This window comes from Venturia canescens, chromosome 8 (assembly GCF_019457755.1).
Source record: "Venturia canescens isolate UGA chromosome 8, ASM1945775v1, whole genome shotgun sequence".
NCBI lineage: Eukaryota > Metazoa > Arthropoda > Insecta > Hymenoptera > Ichneumonidae > Venturia > Venturia canescens.
The window spans coordinates 15,422,883-15,440,212 of NC_057428.1; the positions used below are offsets into that span (position 1 = coordinate 15,422,883).

General features: G+C 36.7%; 4 protein-coding genes and 1 non-coding gene across 7 annotated transcripts; 2 read left to right on the forward strand and 3 right to left on the reverse strand.

Moving 5' to 3' along the window:
* Positions 1 to 128: 128 nt before the first annotated feature.
* LOC122415347 (peptidoglycan-recognition protein 2-like) lies at positions 129 to 1,183 on the reverse strand. The gene is made up of 4 exons (XM_043427404.1): positions 960 to 1,183; positions 679 to 892; positions 487 to 605; positions 129 to 366 (listed from the first exon to the last, which is right to left on the reverse strand). The coding sequence occupies exons 1-4, from the start codon at positions 1,036 to 1,038 to the stop codon at positions 182 to 184; spliced, it is 597 nt and encodes a 198-aa protein (XP_043283339.1). The 5' UTR covers positions 1,039 to 1,183; the 3' UTR covers positions 129 to 181.
* A 135-nt stretch (positions 1,184 to 1,318) lies between these two features.
* LOC122415342 (alpha-ketoglutarate-dependent dioxygenase alkB homolog 4) lies at positions 1,319 to 3,123 on the forward strand. Of its 3 annotated transcripts, none has more exons than XM_043427396.1 (6): positions 1,319 to 1,671; positions 1,747 to 1,858; positions 2,014 to 2,093; positions 2,167 to 2,277; positions 2,364 to 2,800; positions 2,892 to 3,123. In XM_043427396.1, exons 1-6 carry the CDS (start codon positions 1,570 to 1,572, stop codon positions 3,040 to 3,042), a joined length of 993 nt encoding a protein of 330 aa, XP_043283331.1. In that variant the 5' UTR covers positions 1,319 to 1,569; the 3' UTR covers positions 3,043 to 3,123. The 3 variants fall into 3 exon arrangements, with proteins under 3 accessions (XP_043283331.1, XP_043283332.1, XP_043283333.1); XM_043427397.1 differs by having other exon boundaries at positions 2,185 to 2,277; XM_043427398.1 differs by lacking the exon at positions 2,014 to 2,093 and having other exon boundaries at positions 1,747 to 1,872; positions 2,185 to 2,277.
* Positions 3,124 to 3,132: 9 nt separating this feature from the next.
* LOC122415350 (tetraspanin-12-like) lies at positions 3,133 to 14,312 on the reverse strand. The gene is made up of 9 exons (XM_043427410.1): positions 14,111 to 14,312; positions 13,914 to 13,999; positions 12,243 to 12,431; positions 11,966 to 12,136; positions 11,615 to 11,848; positions 4,311 to 4,499; positions 3,999 to 4,169; positions 3,710 to 3,928; positions 3,133 to 3,538 (listed from the first exon to the last, which is right to left on the reverse strand). Exons 2-9 carry the CDS (start codon positions 13,989 to 13,991, stop codon positions 3,344 to 3,346), a joined length of 1,446 nt encoding a protein of 481 aa, XP_043283345.1. The 5' UTR covers positions 13,992 to 13,999; positions 14,111 to 14,312; the 3' UTR covers positions 3,133 to 3,343.
* LOC122415343 (tetraspanin-6-like) lies at positions 7,395 to 10,189 on the reverse strand. Its single transcript, XM_043427400.1, has 5 exons — positions 9,406 to 10,189; positions 8,826 to 9,014; positions 8,548 to 8,721; positions 8,195 to 8,428; positions 7,395 to 7,903 (listed from the first exon to the last, which is right to left on the reverse strand). Exons 1-5 carry the CDS (start codon positions 9,487 to 9,489, stop codon positions 7,796 to 7,798), a joined length of 789 nt encoding a protein of 262 aa, XP_043283335.1. The 5' UTR covers positions 9,490 to 10,189; the 3' UTR covers positions 7,395 to 7,795.
* On the forward strand, positions 12,827 to 12,908 carry TRNAS-UGA (transfer RNA serine (anticodon UGA)). Its single transcript has one exon. It is a non-coding gene; the product is annotated as a tRNA-Ser (tRNA).
* Positions 14,313 to 17,330: the final 3,018 nt, after the last annotated feature.

Genomic DNA, 17,330 nt, shown 5'->3' on the forward strand with positions numbered 1-17,330 from the left:
AAAATCAATGCATTAATTAGAATATCTAAGAATGGCATTAGGAGAGCCTCATGAAATTTTATCGAACGGCTCGAATTGTCGACTGATCCGCCAATAAAGAACATTTCAAAAATATTCGCGATAATAAATATTTGTAGATATAATTTATTCAATGTGCACAAGTGTTTTTTGAAACATCGGTCTAAGGACTCGTTACCCAGTCCGACCAATGTTGAATTTTTTCGTAAAGTTTGTCGCCTGGGCTGAGAGTACTGACGAGTTGACGAGCTCCCAAAATTTTCACATCGTTTTTCAAAAACTCTCCGCTTTTACCACAATCTATTAATTTTCGTGCTGCCTCCATCATTTGACGCGGTGGTTCCGTTTCTAACAAAACCGTTGAGAAACACACAAAAATTATTTTTTTTTTTCTGGACTATTCACTTTGGGAACTTATCAAATTTCGAAACGATTGAATTCATTTTATGAATTACTTTATTTAATTACCCTGAAAATTTCCGATGAAAGCTATGCCCGCGGACTTTTTGTTCCAACCATACGTATGAGCACCTTCTTTGGCCCAACCAACACCCTCGTAAATGTTGCCGTCGCCACCGATCAGAAATCTTCGATTTTTCGTAAATATTAATTCATTTTTTTCATGAAAATAAATTTGGTTAATCTGAAATAAATTCTTACGAAAATCCTATGTCATCCCAGTGAAGTTCATCCATTTGATATGATTGAATATTTCTCACTCTTTCTGAGCAAGAATTAAACGTGAGACAATTCGGTGTGACGGTATGATGAATTGTCACATATTGTAGAGGTACGATTAAATACGACACTCCTTTCGACTGCTGCCCACCCCACGCCGATCGGTTTAACACGTTTGGACAATTTCCATTATTCTCTAAAATTCAAAGGTACGTCATTTTTCTGTCGAATTCTTGAAGTCTTAATATTATTTGAAATCTCACCAGCAAATATAGGAAAAATTACAGTACTGATGAGTAGAAAAAAAATCCGGCAAAGCATTGTGTTAATTGGTTTTAACATATGCAACACAGCTCCGAAGAATTAATTTAACAAACTGATCAACTTGTCACAGCAGTTTGTATAATAATGAACTGCAAGATTCAGAGAAATTCTGCATCTCGAGTACATTGCAGTCGTTGATAATATGCTTGATCTTTGATTTATTATTGCTTAATTCGATAGCAATCTCTGCGTGAGCGCTGGACCGGCCTGTAACACGCACCATGCACGCGCGAAACTTTTTAAATCTTCGCCCCTCTTCATGGCGATAAGGCCACGATACTGTACGTACCGTGCCATGACCGTACTATTCTTCTTTGAGGTTAACTGTTTACAATCACGCTAAGAAAATATCACTTGACAGTCGCACACATCCAGTTACTATTTTTAGAAAAATATTATCGAAATTGCGTTACGATGAGGTGTGGTCAATGAAAATTTAACTATAACAATTAATTTAGTTATTATTTTGTGGTTATACGTTGAAAAACTTATACCTGGAGTTCGATTTATCCATTTATTTGCATTTATTATCGAAAACATTGTTTTGCGATGGAAACTGTCAGGGCTTGTGGATGTAAAGGTATCAGAACGTGTTTGATATGTGAAAAGGAATATAATATTGCTAAACCAAATGGTATTGATGAGCTGAAGGTAATTATCTCTTATAACTTCCGTTTGTTTTTTTTATCATTGTTACATCAATGTTGACGGTAATGAAATTTTCAGAAAGCTCCTTGTTACGTTTACTGTCCAGATTGCGAAGCAGTATGGCCCGGATGGGAAGTCGACGAGTTGAAATCACATCCTAATCATTCCGGCAATCCACTTGCTTATCCCGGTGTGTACATAAAGGTACAAATATGAGTTTACAAATACAATATTTGCTTTACGTGATGAAAATGCAAAAACTTTAGAATTGTAGATTTTGTAGATGCAAGTACTTTAGATTTATGAAAGCACGAGTAGGAATTTTTTGTTAAAACCCTTTTTCAGATCTGTTCCGTGTGAATGAATTTCTTGAACATCGATGCACCGAAAATTTTTCCAATGATTTTTTCAATGACAAAAATGAAGTAAAAAAATTTCACTGATTTAATTTCGTTAAACAAAACAAAACAAATGCATGCATGACGGTGGAAAATAAAGAAACGATTTATTTTCCAGAATGATTTTTTAACAATTGACGAAGCTGAGAATCTAATAAAAGATCTTGATGCCCTGCCATGGGAGGCGTCCCAAAGTGGGAGGCGCAAGCAGGTACATTTACTTGGAAAAATTATGATAAATGAAACTACAATGTAAGAAATCAATCGAGAATTATGTTTACGTTTGAAAATTTTCAGAATTATGGACCAAAGTGCAACTTCAAAAAGCGACGTCTTCGCACCGGTGACTTCGATGGATTTCCTGTAAAAACAAAATTTCTCCAAAAGCGTTTCTCAGAGCACGAAATACTGAAAGATTTTCAAACGATAGAACAGTGCAGTCTCGAGTATACGAGTAAACGCGGTGCTTCGATCGATCCTCACATTGATGATTGTTGGATTTGGGGTGAAAGGATTGTAACTGTGAATGTGATCGGTGACTCGGTTTTGACAATGACAAAATACAAAGGCTCGCAGAAGCGTTACAACCTTGAAGATGTTCCAACTTATGATCCCGTTGTAAAAGTCGATTCTGTGAATTCGCAACTAGGACAACTTGCAGAAGTACCAGAAAACTCAGTCGTGCGTTTACCAATGCCAGCAAGGTCTCTCATGGTTCTCTATGGTTCTGCCAGGTAAGAGAATAATTATGAATCAAACCGAATGAAATTTTGAGACAATGATTGCAAAATGAAGCGTTGAACAAAAATTTTATAACATTTTTAGATACGATTGGGAACACGCAGTTTTACGCGAAGACGTAGATTCCAGGAGAGTTTGTATAGCTTACAGAGAATTCACACCCCCGTACTTAACCGATGAAGAAAACAACGAGGAAGCGAAGAATACATTGAGAAAAGCATTGAATTTTTGGTAACATTGGAGTGACATTACGTTTCTAAAAAATGTTCGTAACTCGAAGTACAAACGGAGTGAAATATAATTCTAATGAAACAAAGCGTCGTCATAGAGACAAAATAAACTTTATTTTTCGTTTTCCTGCTGGTCAACATTTTGTGAACAAATTGAAGATTCTTTTATGGATATATCAGTACACGAAGATATAAATATGTATCATAATTTATGCAAAATGTGTAGAAATACTTTTTATCACTTCGGAAAAATATTGTTTTATAGTAATAATCATTTATTCGATTTTGTCACGCTTCTTGATGTTCTTATTGAACGGGCGTTTTGGTTGTGAAGTCTGGCTGCATGTAAATAACTGGGAAAGTCGTTTGGGGATCAGTCTTTCCCAATGGATGATAACCGTTGACCAAACTCTGGCGGAGTTCCCACCTTCGTCTCTCACGATTTGTTTTTTGGCGTCTTATTGCACGGCCGAGAGTGCACGCAAACATGATTCCCGTCAACTGTTGAGCAAGACGAAAGTAACGTTACAATTGAACTCCGAGTCAATTTATGAATAAAAATTTAAAAAAAATCCTCGATTCAACCGAAACACGTTCAAATTGATAGAAAAATTATCATGTTTCATACTATTATCATTTTTTATTTAAGAAAAGCAAGAGGCTGGTAATAACCTGAATAAGAGCAATTGCCATGGCAGCGGTTCCGAGATTCAAGGCGCTCCGATGAACGAGCATCGAGAGACTGTAAATGCATCCAGTTTCGTAAAGTCCTATGTCTCTTATGACATTGTTCTCATCCATGGCGTGCCAACGGTAGCAAGACGCGGGGGTCTTGAGTGCCTCGTTTACGTAGGACCAATCTTCGGGACCGTGAACTCCGCAACAGTGAAGCTACGAGCAAGGAATCGATGAGAAAAAAAATGGCGAAATTTTGCAATCTTTAGTGTTCGAAGAGCCTCACCGTTGATTGCATGAAGTCAACAGCCTCTCTGACTCCTGGAACGATGGTGTAATCGTTTGTCATCGACGTCATTTTGTGACTCAAATAATCAACTACTCCATCCTGGAGGACGTAGGCTGTTATTGCTGCGGCTACTTCGAGTGCGAGGACTAAAGAAAGCGACACTGCAAACTAAGGATAGATAAACATTAATGAATTATTTAAAAATCAGAAGAAGCAAAATTATTGGTACACAAATCAAGGCACCAAAATTGGTATTTCTATTTCTAGGTTCGGTTATCGTGCGTTTGTCAAGATGATAAAAATACTCACGACGAGAACCATACAAGTGCTCTCCTTAAGAGCGCCGCAGCATCCGAAAAATGCGATAACGAAAGTGAGCACACCCACTACGATGAGCAACGTGGATGGGGAGAAGTAGATCGGTACGAGGAAGTAATAAAAATCGTTGAATATATGGAGTGTTTTGGTGCCAACGAAAATGATCATAACTCCTGTGAGCTGCAAAGAAAATCAATAATTCATTATCAATCGCGTCCGTCGTTTATTCCGAGTGAAAATTAATGTAGGAAATAATTCGAGTTATTTCGAATGATCGTCAGAATGCTCGAAACAAAATCCGACTTTTGTGTCTTCAGGCATTTTGAAGTTGTAAAAATAGTCGTGAGACGTTTTGCAAACAAAGAAAATACTCTCGTTCGTTTTATCGGTAAGACTGTGACCTGCGATAGCTTATCTCTGATCACAATCTTCGCAAGGTAAAAACATCATCTCCGTTACATTTGTCGCTTAGAAATCAAAGCTCCAAAACAAATATTTCACGAATAATTTACGACTTGGAAAAATACGAATTATTTTCAAATGTCAAAGACAAATTTTTCAATGATTTTTAATCAATTAAATTACAGCATTTTTAAATGCTCCAATCATCGGATGAGTGCTCATTGCATCCGGCTCGAGACAACCGCAGAGACGACTCGTGTACCCTTAATCAAAATTCATTTAAGTAAAGAGGAAATTCTTGAGTTTTGAGCAAAAATACTTTCGATGAGAAAACGACGTTTCAAGTTTATCTTCCTTGAGGATTCGACCGGAGGTTTTGAAGCTCGCAAAAATCCTATTTTTTAGTTTCCCCACTCATTCGTTTCAATCGATTTTCAATTTTCTTACCACCCAAGTGTTTTTTTTCTGATTTTCGAAACGACAAAATTATACGTTCGGGGCAGGGCTTGGCCGATTATCAATATTTCATCACTTTTCCCTTTTCTCTTATTCCTGATGTTTACATCGATTAACTGGTCTCAACAAATTGGCCCGCGGCGGCGCTCCATTCAAATGTGGCGACTATCGAAAGGCCGAAAAAAGCTCGAAATAGTCAATCGGAAAAATGAAAATATTGAAGAATGATGAAGGAAAATCGTTGAAGCGAATAGACAAAATTAGTGAGTGCTTTTGGGAGAGCTAGGTCGAGGACAAAATTCATGGAGTCTTATCTTATCGATATCGTACACCTGATTACGAAAATAATCATATCCAGCTTAATTCTTCGGCGTGCCACACTTTTATTCTCAATTCGTGAGTTGAAGAAAAAAAGGTATGAAAAATAACGAGGATTTTTCCGTTATTGCAATTTCAAAGTCTTCACAATTAACGACTTTTTTTTGTCAATGATTCATTCGAGTAGCTGCACCTCGATTGTTGAAAGATAGTCGAATAGCTTATGAGACTTATCACGAACGAGACGTCAAGGTCTCGAGCGCGTTCAAATTAACGTTGTATTGCGAATGTGACTGACGCGAAAAGACGAAGTCGTAAGAGTACAGAAAATAAGTGTTTCACGATTTTTGTCGTTCTTATTTAACGTAGCAACGTTATCGTTACTCAACTGTGAAATAAAAATATCGCAGGCGAATGGAACACCTGAAAAAACACGGGATGCTATGTTTTTCGTTCTCCCCCGAGGCGCAATTCTTTGTGGAGCCTTCCGAGCATTTTTATTATTATTATTTCGTTCTTTTTCTATAGGTTTTAACGATGTATGTGTTTCGCCGAAACGTGAGTCACGTTGAAAAAAAGTCGTGGATTCAATATTATTGCGCAATATTATGGAAGCAGAGCGCAGTATAGAAATCGATTGTTTATCAATTGGCAATTATCTATCACTTCAAATAAATGTTTTTTTACCGGCATTATTATTTCCATTAATAATCATATAAACGAATTTTCATCTTTCGTAGATTAGAATAAAAATACATAAAAATAAAAAAAAAAATAATTTTTTCAAGTATTACGAGGTAAAAAGTACGTGAAATATAAATTTACAAACCACGAACAGCGCGTTGACGGCGCATAAAAGATATTTGATGCAGCGCATACCCACGTCCAGGTGAGTTGCCGCCATATTGGAAGCGCTTGTTTTACAAACTCGGTACTCGGTCAATTTTCTAACAAATTTTCGTGTATTTCGAATTATAATATTGTGGTTACGGACGAGCGGAAAAGAGAAGACTGAAAAACCGTGTGTGTTGTTGATGAAGCAGCTTTTCGCTGGGAGATATCGCTCGAGTCAGTAGAGCGCCATACACGGCCGGAGGATACACTAAACTCCTATCGTCACATATACATTCGAGCGTTCAACAAATCATTCCCCACCCGAAACAGTCGAAGGCTTCCTTCTTGCTTCTCAACAACGGCACGAAGAACCGACACCACTATATGCAAAGGTGCGTTCTTGAAAGGTATCGCGTTCGTAACACCTACATCACTCCATCTCTCATTTTCTGAGTAACGCGATTGTAGCAGGCGTTCTGATAAGCGAGAGAAAAAAAAGCGCTCGAACTGACGCGCAATTAAATGGTTTTTTTCTATTAATATTTGGAAGTTTTTTCAAATTTACAAGTTTCTTAATTCTCCAACTTAAAAAACGGTTCTGGGATGAGGTTTCCTCTCAGAATAGAAATAGTTTTTTTTAGAATTAAATATATTGGGAATCTATTTTCAACCATAGAACGTGTTCATGTTACAAATTTTTCAATAAGAATTGTCAAATGTTTCATTCTGATTTATATTCGAACTGAAAAGATTGAAAAGCTACTCATGAACGCGAATCGATCCTGCCCAGTTTTTTTTTGTTTCTGCTCCTCCGTTCCCCCGCCTGCGTGTACAGGCGCACAGAGCGCTCTCGTATTTAATGGGTTTCATTGTGACGATAGGTTATTCTCTTATATTTGTAACGCGATAGAAGTCATAGCAGGAAAAGAAGCGAGATAAGAGGATTCGCGAGGCATGAGTCACCATGTACGAAGAATCGTATTGAAATTTTTTTCCTCGCTGATGAACAGGATTTCGAATTATTTTTAATGCTTGCGAGTCGATAGAAATTTCTCGTAAATGTCATTTATAATTCGTAATTTGAATTTTTTTATTGATGAAAAGGTAAAGCATGTCGGTGTAAAATCTATATTACAAATTTATAATTTACATTTGTATAAAAACTAGGAAGGCACGGTAGGCCTGAGTTCTTAAAGAAAAACTAAGCACTTTTGAAATTATAGGATAGTCATTTAGAGAGTATGTAAATATACATATGAGACTTTGTTTTTCATTGTTGAATAACTGAATTGAATGGACCAACTCCCAGTGATTAACGTTGAAAAAAGACATTCAATGCACAATGAATAATTAAGTATCAGAAGAATTTTGAAATACTGGAAGTGAATTCAATTGCAATCATCAATGATGTCAATGTAATCGAGGAACCATATGATTCAGACATTGACATAGCTGCTCCTTGTTATTCAGTATGGAAGGCTGATTTTGAAAATGGGAGCGACATCTTTTGGATTGGTTTCATCAAGTCTCTTCATTATTCGCCTTAGATATAACACTAGGCACATTCCAATAATCTGAAAAAAAATATGAACATGAAACGACAATTTAACCAAGACGGGAGGTATGAAATTTTACAATTTTTGTTAATTATTTTCCAACTAAGGTACACCCAGAAGTAAAGAGCAAATGAATCTCATCAGCATTTTAGTTACCTTAGGGTTTACGACTGGGAATAAGGTTGCTAAATACAAGTTTGCATTGGCATATGAACTCTATAGTAAAAATGAAAAAAAAAAAAATTGGCTTTTATGAAAAAAAAAAAGATTGTTTTTTGAACTCATCTTTAATTCAGATAGTGAATTCACCTGAATATATGCGATCCCTAATCCAACGCCTCCAAGTTGTACAGCATGACCACCAATAAATGATACAAATTTAGTGAGACACCCGGCATGATACAAATTCGTCGAGTTTACGTTGCAAGTGGCTTCACCAATGATCCCATTCTGAGGAAGGCAGCAAGACATGGGCATCTCGCTATTGTTGGTAACCAAGTGCTTCACCCAATCCTCTGCACCATCAACGCCGCAGCAGTGAAACTTGAAATAAATTGCCCAAGAGATCATCGTTCAATTCAAAAATTTACCTAAACAACGAAATATCTACTTTGTCATCACTAACGTGGATTTGTCATCACAATAAAAAAAATGAAAATTACATCTGCTTGAAGTTGATCCCACATGTTGAAAATTTCTGAACCATTGGCATGATACTTTGGCAACGTTTCCAACATTTTTTCCCTAACAACCTCCTGTGCTTCGTTCCTCAATACATAGCCAGAAATTCCACTGGCCAACTCAAGAATGAATACAAGGACCATGAGCAATGCAAACTGCAATTAAAACAAGAAGATTTTTTCGAAAACTATTTTTGTCTTGGGAATTTGCAACAAAAATTCCTGTGTTATAATTCTTCATTTTATAAATAAAGTTTTACCATGGATATACCGTAATAAGTTTCCTTCACTCCAATGTAACAACCAAAGAACGCAATGCAGAAAATACTAGTGCCAACAGCAATGAAAAGCATTGGTACAGAGAGAAAACTTTTGTTAAGAAAATGTTGATATCCGAGGTAGTCATCACGAATGGTTTTTCCAACAAACAGGAGTATTATTCCACTGATCTGAAAATCAAAAAGAATAAATCATATTCCCAAATGTAAGGAATACGATCATCATTTTCTATAATTATGGAGGTTATTAACAATTGAATATTTCATTTTCATTACAAGACAAAAATTAAGAGTGGAAATTGTTTGGAAAACAAACGTTCAAGCTTAAATCTCTACTCTTGGGATATGTGATCGAAAATGAAACAGTTATCACATTTGCTGGGGTGTTCAAAGGGTTAAGATAACTTAAAATCGATTCATGTATATAATGTTATTCACTCAATGACATTTGATAAATCTAATATCAATGGATAACTTGAGTTATCGTGATTCTTTTCATCACATTAAATGTTACACAAGTCTACAAAATCAAACAATAACTCAACAAATGAAAGAAACTTACCACGAAAAAAAAGTTGAGAATGATCATCGAATACTTTACGCTGCATCTCGAGTTTAACAGCTTCGAATTCAGTATAAAAAACATCTCGGTTTCCAATGAAAGCAAACTCAAAAAAACGATTAAACATCTATTACTCTAAAGGAAAAAACAGTACATAAACGTAGTAATGGGACTGTTTGACCAGTTCATAACGCTACCAGTTACATTACTCATTCGATTTTGTAGCTTTCAACTTGGAGGTTACGCCTTCGCGTTTTTTTTTTTAGTGTTTTCTATAAGAGGCAAAATTAAAACTGCGATGTGTTTTGTGTGTGGTGCCAAACCATAATGCGCATCACTTGGTACTATATGAGATTATTGTCGCTCCTATCTTTCCATAATAGCTTATCCAGGGCCGCTTCGTAAACATCACTCGTGTGTGCATGTGTGGATGGTGTGGATACAGCTGATTTGATTACAATCGCACGAGTCTGGCGGCACGAGTGATGATTGCGAATGTAGTGAAGTCCATGGTTACCTCAGTTACTCGTTTGTTTTTTGGCTCAAATGATCTTGGCCCAACTAAGTTGTATAAATATGGACGGAAATAATAACCAGGTGGCATTTCTTCCCCGATAGCTTTGTTGCCTAGCAACAGGCGCGCAGAGTTTAGACTTGGTGCGATCGCGATTTTGATCTACCAAATTAATTAATAGTATATTACACACCTAGGGAGGGAAAATAGACTACTTCAAACCGCGGGCAGAATTGTCACCCGAGCCGAAGGCGAGGGTGATAAGCACGCGGTTTGAGGTGGTCTAATTTCACTCCCGTGGAGTGTACACGATTTTTCTGTCCGACGCAGGCGGAATGCGGCAACTTCGGCCCGGAGGGCAGAAAAAAAAATTAAATTAATAATTCAATTGACTTAAAATAAATTAATTCAACTTTCTTAGCGCGATGAATGAAAAAAATTAAAACTTTTGCGAAATTGTCAGCTCAAAGACATTATAGGCCAATTGATGTCTTGTGGACTTTTTTGTCCCCTCCTGCCTTCTCACTTTATATATAGCCGCTGAAATGCCCTTATTATATTTAGTGGGTTTCTTTGCAACGACAGATCGTTCTGTCGTTCATACAACGATAGAAGTCATAGTAAGAAAATACGCGAGATAAGAGGATTTACTAGTCATTCGGATGAATTATATCAAAATGTTTCCCTTGATAAATCACCCAGAATTTTGAAACATTTTCACTGTAAAAGAGTCAATAATACTCTTTCACTCTTATTTTTATACTGTGATTCTTAAATTTGTTCCAAATTAAATTGTTCTCAGAATGTGCTCAATAAAAAATCGCACATTTGTCAAATTAAACATTCTTCAAACAAAATATAAAAGTAAATTCTTGTCAAAATAATAGTATACAATTTTTATTAAAAATTCATATTTCGTATATAATGAAGATGAGAAAGGAACAATAGACTTAAGTTCTTAAAGAATAAGAACGAAAATAGAATAGAAACTCGGCACTCACTGACACACGAAGATGTCATTTAAAGTACATGTGTAACATTTTTTATAGCCAAATAACTATTGCATTGATGAATGTTCATTGATCATCGTTCAAGAAAAAAAATGACATTTGGTGCACAATGATGAATTAAATATCGAGGATGTCGCAAAGTACTGAAAGAGATCTAAATTGCGACAGTCAGCGATGTCAATGTCATTGAAAAAGTAAATGAATCGAAGGAACACAGCTGCTCTGTTATTTGTCGGTTGAAGCTGCACGGATCCTGCTTGGATGTATCTTTTGTTCAACTTTTTCAACGATCGCTGTTTTTTAGAATCAAATAACAAAACGAAGTCTTCTAGACTGTTTCATAGGTTGTCTTGATTGCCCTCGCCAGGTATATCGCAAACCATACTCCAACAGCCTGAAAAAAGGACATTTAAAAATTATTAATTATAACTAGACCGAAAGTATAATAATTAAAAAATTTTATTACTTTGTCAATGAGAAACAAAATCAAAAGCGAAGGGAATATTGATCTCATAAAAATTTTAATTAATTAAGAAAAAAAAATCTTAGGCTGAAAATATTTGTACTTAATGTAAATTTTCATTCGATACCATGATTCATGAGAAAGTTCGAAAAGTTTTCCTTAACATAAACGTTTGGAATAATGGTTTTTTAACGTCGTTTTTCATTTGAATAATGAATCTACCTGAATGAATGCGATTCCCAATCCAACGCCTCCAAGTTGTACGGCATGACCACCAATAAATGATACAAATTTAGTAAAACACCCGGCATGATACAAATTTGTCGAGTTTACGTTGCAAGTGGCTTCACCAATGATCCCATTCTGAGGAAGGCAGCAAGACATGGGCACCTGGCTATTGTTGGTAACCAAGTGCTTCACCCAATCCTCTGCACCATCAACGCCGCAGCAGTGAAACTTGAAATAAATTGCCCAAGAGATCATCGTTCAATTCAAAAATTTACCTAAACAACGAAATATCTACTTTCGTTGGTAACGTGGATTTGTCATCACAATAAAAAAAATGAAAATTACATCTGCTTGAAGTTGATCCCACATGTTGAAAATTTCTGAACCATTCTGATACTTTGGCAACGTTTCCAACATTTTTTCCCTAACAACCTCCTGTGCTTCGTTCCTCAATACATAGCCAGAAATTCCACCGGCCAACTCAAGAATGAATACGAGGACCATGAGTGAAACAAACTGCAATTCAAACAAAAAGTATTTGTTTCTTAAACTTTCTGTATCTTGAGGATTTATAAGAGAAATTTATTTTTGCATAATCTTTTTCTGATGGGCAAAGTCTCACCGTGAGTATCATGCAGTAATTTTCCTTTACTGCGCCGCAACATCCAAAGAATGCGATGAAGAAAATAATAGTGCCGATAGCAATCAAAAGATTTGGTACAGAGAGAAAACTGTTGTCAAGGAAATGTTGATGGCTACGGAATACAGCATGAATAGTTGCTCCAATGGAGAGCAAAATTATGCCACTTATCTGGAAAAAAATGGAAAAATATAACTAATAAACTCTTTTATTGAAGGTAAAAAATATCATCAGCATTTTTCATCAAGCTCGTTGACAATGAAATCTATAAAAAGAACCGTCATACAGATAAAATCTTTATTATAATCTTATCGAGTTCGGAAAAAAATATGTCTCAGAGTTTTCAAACTTCATGTCGTTTCATTGCCATTACGGGTCTTCAGGGCCATTTTGTGGCGGATGAATAATAATAATAATGTTCGTGAAAATATACGGATCGCGAATAATATTTTGACAGGCGGATTTGCGAGTTCGAGGAGAAAAAATCTTTGAAAAAAAGACTGTTCAATAAATTTGAACATTCACTGTCTGTGTATGTCGCTAAAATTGAACGCTTCTTCGCATGTGCTGCGGTGTCCGAGCGGTTAAGGAGATGGACTTGAAATCCATTGGGTTCTACCCGCACAGGTTCGAATCCTGTCCGCAGCGAATTTTTTTTTCAATTTTTTCTTGCCAAAAAACAGAAAATCTTTCGCAACAACAAATAGATGATAAAAAATTATTTTTATTGAATTTACCAAGCTTCCATTGATAATGAACAAAGTGATTAATGAACAAAGTGAAAATTTTTGTTTTCGTATTTATAAGAACACGTAGTGTATGCGTGGTAAGAAACGCAACTGCGCATGTCCGTGACGTTACAGTTCATAAAACGAAACAACACATCTTTTTCTTTTAATTATTCTGTCTTCCTCTCGTCTACTGTCTCGATACCGGTGAAAGCAAAAGCGGATTATTTCAACGAGGCAATATCCGTTATTCATTATATCCGAATACACGCGAAACACGCCGATTAGATAATTAGAGAAAAAAACCGGATAGTTAGTCAGCTGTCATGTGGTAAGCGCCATTTTTCATTCGTCACCAAGTGAGAAAGCTTTGCAGCGCAATTATTTCGAGATTTCTACCTGAATCTTTCAAAAATCTTATCATGTTTTACAGCTGTCACTCAATTCAGCTTTTTAATAGAAATTTTCGTGCGACAATCGATCGAATGAAACTCGTTCAAGATTGTCCGAAGTAAAACCAGCATCGAAGCATCGATCATGAATGGGATCGATCGACGATGAATAAAGTTCGAAATTTTTTTAAATGTGCAATTTTTAACGGCTTTAAAGTGATTCGTAAATTATCATCAATTTTAAACACATACATTCGTTCAAACTATAAAAAAATATACGATAACATATACAAATAAACTATCAAGGAAATCGATCGTTCGATTAATTGCCACGCGACGTTACGTCAAAAACCGCAACAGCGTGTGTGGTGAAAGAAATGAACGACTTAAAAATTTCCGAACCCGCAATAACAATGCAAAACCAGTTAATCCAGTACTGATGAATACTTTATATTATCCTGTCTTACTTTGTGATACACAATATTACATAGTAAATACTTTTAAAAAGTACAAGGCGTGTAATAAAAACTTACCACGAACAAAAGGTTGAAAATGAACATAAGGTACTTGATACATCGTGAGCTCGTTGAGAGCTTCATTACAGAATCCATCTCGGTTCCTAACCAAAGCGAAGCCAAAAAAACACAAAGTATTAAATCCTCTTTAGAAAATAAAAACCAAAAACAATACACAACGTAATAAAAACGAGGTCGATTCACTATAAACGTACGTTTTCGCGCAGATCGTGTTAATTATTTGATCGAATCGCTTCGAATTCAGAGGTTATGTCTGAACGTTTTTTTATCAGTATCTTCTCGAAGAGACGAGAAATTTGGGGCTGCGATCGGTTTCGTGTGCGCTGGCAAACTATCGCGAATAAACTCGCCTCGATCAGAGAGCCCTGCCACCTCTACTTCCCTCAAACGAACGTTCCGACAACTACGTCGTGGACGTACAGTGAGCGACAACACGACGAGCAAGCAAAAGTTAATCTTATCAGACTCGACTCAACTCGGTATTGAGACCATACACACCACAATACTACGTATAGTACACTTATAAAAAAAAAAACTAGAATGTTTAGATTTTAGAACAGCCATATGTTAAAATATAGGCTTCGAGACGGTATATGATAAGTCACGAATAAACACATGACAAAGAAAACGAGCCGAAATAAAAATAAGACACGAGGAAGGAACCGCAGTTTCAAATTTCAAAATTAATATTCCGAGTATTGTACAGTTTGAACGAATATTTGTTATTAATAACGAATGTTGGAAACTCGGTAGAGGTTCAATGTTATTTTATATACACGATATACATATATATACCTATTACACAAAGCTGCGGTGTATCACAGAAGCTGCCGATCACAGAACTGCTCGCTGTACGCTACACGCGAAGACTTTGAAAGAAAGCGAAAACACCGGTGAAAAAGGAGGGAATGAGAGAAAGAGCGAGAAAGCTTTAGGAGAGATTAAACCGCTCCTTGTGTACGGTGTACGGAGGACAAACTCTTTCTCAACCTTGAACACTTTTTTCTTGCTTGAGAACCACCTTAAAAACCTGCTGTACTTCTCCGTCTGAGTGTGCGAAGGAAAGTCGATCACCTTCCATCTTCGCCTTCTACTTATGATTTCGTCATTCAGAGATATGGGCGTTCGAATGCGTTCGAATATCATCCACGTGGAATTTGTGTATTCGAATTTCGTAACTATTTTATTTGTTTCTTAATTGAGTATTCATCGAGTCTTTTTTATAGCGTGGTATCTTATTTATTTTCTAAAAAATAAAAACGCTTCGAGCTCCTCGCGACAACGAATTTTTCTTCGCATGCCGTCGAATCACGATCGCGGCCCCTTTTGCGATACAATATCGATCTTAACCTCAATTTTTTTTGGTAATCAAATTAATTGATATTGCGTGCGATATCATGTGATCATTACGATTTGATACTTACGTACGATTCCTTTCGAAGCAGGCTATTAATTCGATCCCGAGGTCAAAAAACTCGAGTTAAATGGAAAATTGACAACTCATTTTTTCACACAATTTTTTTTCTATCGTCTTTTGTTTTGCTCTCATCGAGTTAATGTTTTTCAGAACCCTTTAGAATTTTAAACTTCATTTCTATACCGTAGCAAAATAAATCCATCCATAGCCCAGATAGATATTTTGCGCTAGAATTACAGCAATAACACGGCACGAAATTGAATTTTGAAACACAAATATGGTATCTTTTGCCGCCGCATAAAGCTTTATTATGACGGCACGGTATTGCGTTTAATACCGTAAAAAGAATCACAATACGCCGACACGACGTGCCAATTCGTAATAGCAACAGAACGACAACAGAACAGCACGCTGTGCCGTTGTATTAACCGAATAAGCGTGGGTAATGTAACAGCAACGAAACGGCAATAGAACAGCACGTTGTGCTGCTGTATTGCCAGCAAAAGAACAGCACATCGTGCTGCTGTATTGCCAGCAACAGAACGGCAAAAATAATTTTAACAAATTGAAAAAAAGCGGCCGTTCCGAGGGAGACTCGATCCCGGGACCTTCGGAGTCCTAGTCTGATGCGCTATCCACTACGCTACTAGATGTCTTATAGTTTAGAAACAACAAAACTTCTATATAAATCTTGGTTCACAATTTACATATAAATTTTGTTAGTATGTAAGTACAATATGCTGATAACGGAGTACATACGGCACTAGATTCGAACTCCGAAACTCCCGGGGTCGAATCTCGCTCAGAGCGAACGATTATTTTTTTTCGATTTATCTACATTATTTTGGCTGGCAATCCAGCAGCAGGCAGTGGTATCGCCAGTGTGAAGGCGATACGAATAGAATACCAAAAATAATTTGAATAAATCGAAAAAAGCTATTCCTCCGTGATTTATATAAGAGTTTCGATGTTATTAAAATATAAGACGTTTAGTAACGTAGTGGATAGCGCATCAGACTAGGACTCCGAAGGTCCCGGGATCGAGTCTCCCTCGGAACGGCCGCTTTTTTTCAATTTGTTAAAATTATTTTTGCCGTTCTGTTGCTGGCAATACAGCAGCACGATGTGCTGTTCTTTTGCTGGCAATACAGCAGCACAATGTGCTGTTCTGTTGCTGGCAATACAGCAGCACGATGTGCTGTTCTATTGCTGTTCTGTTGCTGTTACATTACTCACACTATTCGGCAATGCAACAGCACGGCCTGCTGTTCTGTTGCCGTTCTGTTGTTGTAACGCATGCACGCGTATTGCCGACATCTTGTTAATATTATTTTTCACAATTGTGCTGCCAAATTTACCAACGTGCCGTTAGTTTGCAGCTCAACTCGGAAGCAAAATATGCAATATTTACGTCATGCTATTCCGAATCGTAACGTCGTGTTGCTGTAGTTATTCTGTTTCTAATTTTTTCACAGCACGTTTGTCTATCTGGGAGGGACTTGTCATTCTAATTTTAGACGAAATTTTTAACCTTGGGTCCTCCAGACCCAGTGTATACTTCCGCAAAACTGATCACGTGCAGGAGAAAAAGCATAACTCGGTTATTCTCCATTTTTATGGAATTGTGTACATACGTTTTCATCAATATTTTGCGTAGGAACAAAATGTTGTTGCAACGCGTAGGAAGGCTTGGCAAGGGCTCGATATTCCAAATGGACTCTCAAACTCTACTCTGAATTATTTATGTAACGAGAGGTCGGTTCATAGAATATTAGAAACGCATCGTATATCGTCTTACAGTAGAAATCCTACCCCTTATAATATTACTTTGGGGTTGTGTATGTAGTGACGACGAAGCTTTTTGCGTTCTATTGCTGTGATAGAAAGCTCGTTCGTGCTACTTATTCGACCTACGTCATTATCGATCGGAAAAAAGACCTACCTTAAGCATCGCGTATAAATGTTTGACTACGTCAACGGTCAAAATGCTTTTTATC